At 34.4% G+C, this 1,649-nt stretch overlaps 1 protein-coding gene across 1 annotated transcript in view; it reads left to right on the top strand.

Annotated features, from left to right (window-relative positions):
• Positions 1 to 609: 609 nt before the first annotated feature.
• Positions 610 to 1,649, top strand: part of LOC103771170 (coiled-coil domain-containing protein 132-like) — a gene marked incomplete at both ends in the record, with an annotated part of 15,460 nt that continues 14,420 nt past the window's right edge. The window contains one exon of the mRNA XM_008938464.1: positions 610 to 692. Within this exon, the coding sequence (XP_008936712.1) occupies positions 610 to 692 (83 nt within the window). The remainder of the gene's footprint in view (positions 693 to 1,649) is intronic.

Raw genomic sequence — 1,649 nt, 5'->3', positions numbered from 1 at the left:
TAAATAAGGACAATATCTCCATATTTTTTTTCCTCTTTTCCTTCTCCATTTTATGTCCTTTTTGTCCTGAGGCCTTGTGTGGGCCAGTTGTCTTTAAGCTCATTTCTAGTTAGCTCTAAAGTATGTCAAATTAAATGGTGTTTTTTTGAGTGTAATGCTGGAGCATGTCTCTTGTCTCTTTTTAGGTTTTTGTAAACTATAGCAACAGCTTCCCTGTGCTTGAACTTAATTCTTCCCTTGCTTGTGCATAGGACACAGTGTACTAACAAAGGTGTGAAAATAACTGGGAAGATGTTAGTTCTTCTTTAACAAAAAGTTTCTGATATGTTTGTATGAATGTGTAAGGAAACAGCAAGTCATTTGCCTAAGATAATGTAATAGGTAGTGTTTTCAGATGTTGCTAACATGTTGTCTGTTTCTGATTTTAAACTGCTTGCACATTAAGTTCTACACCAGACCCTCACTCATTTCCTTTAACTATTATTGTATAGATGTAAGAGACAGAATATTTTGTTTTTAATGTTTATGCATAAGCATGCAAGCAAAAATGGGTGTCACAGTGTTTGCGTCAAAAGCCAAATTAGCTCTCCATTCTATTTTATCCTAAAGGAAGAGGACTATCCAGGAGCTATTCAGCTGTGCTTGGAATGCCAGAAAGCTGCCAGCACTTTTAAACACTACAGTTGTATAAGGTAATGTGACATAGTGGAGATTTCAGCTTCTGTATTGTTTTATTTGTAAGTGGCATAAATGAATGACCATTAATTCTCATTCTCTAAAGCAGCTTTTGATTGAAATTTTATTTTCTGTTTAGAAAAGCATAAACATCCTCAGTAGTTTCTCCCTTCCCTGTACCACTACTAACCAACCAGTCTTCACTATCTTAATGCTATATAATTTGTGTTTGGACTATCTCATTGTTTTGTAACAGTTGTAGTATGTTGGCAGGTAAAGCTTCAACTCAGACTGAATTGTAACTGTGCTACAACCTGCAGCCTAGGGATACCTGAGCTAATTTTTTAATAAGTAACTTTATATTCTGGAATTAATTTACCTACAGCAACATGGCTTGTGGAGCATAACTTACCTTGGTTCTTGGCAGTGAAATTAGCACATACACAGTTTTATGCTGTCATAGAGAAGTTTATTTCAGAACCAGAAACAGTTTGAATACCTGCAGTTCCTAACTTAGAAAGAATTGATGATGCCATTGCTTTTTAGAAAAAAAAAAATTAAAAAATTGGGTAAACATTAAGTTCAAATTCATAATAAGTATGACAATAAAGGAGTAGATTGAAGTGAACTTTGATGCACTAAGAAGATCATTAGATGAATTAAATTTTCTTTTTATATTTATTTAGAATTCTAACTGAGTAAATGCTAACATTGTTTGATCTCCTGTCAGAATGCTCTCTGACTTAGAAGAGCCAGAATTGATGAATACATGTGCTTTACCTCCCTCTGTGTTCTGAATGTATGCATTGATGTCACTTCAGAGTAATGACTCATAAACCTGAATTTCAGTTTAGGATCTGCTTTTGAGGTATAGTTGTTTCAGGATGATTGAATTACACAATCGTTTATGTTGGAAAAGACCTTTAAGATTGTCGAGTCCAACCATTAACCTAAGTCCACCAATTCCACTGCTG

Source organism: Merops nubicus, unplaced genomic scaffold (assembly GCF_000691845.1).
Source record: "Merops nubicus isolate BGI_N331 unplaced genomic scaffold, ASM69184v1 scaffold29610, whole genome shotgun sequence".
NCBI classification, from domain to species: domain Eukaryota; kingdom Metazoa; phylum Chordata; class Aves; order Coraciiformes; family Meropidae; genus Merops; species Merops nubicus.
Note: the sequence above shows the minus strand (reverse complement) of the source record. Positions and strands in the feature narration are given on the sequence as shown.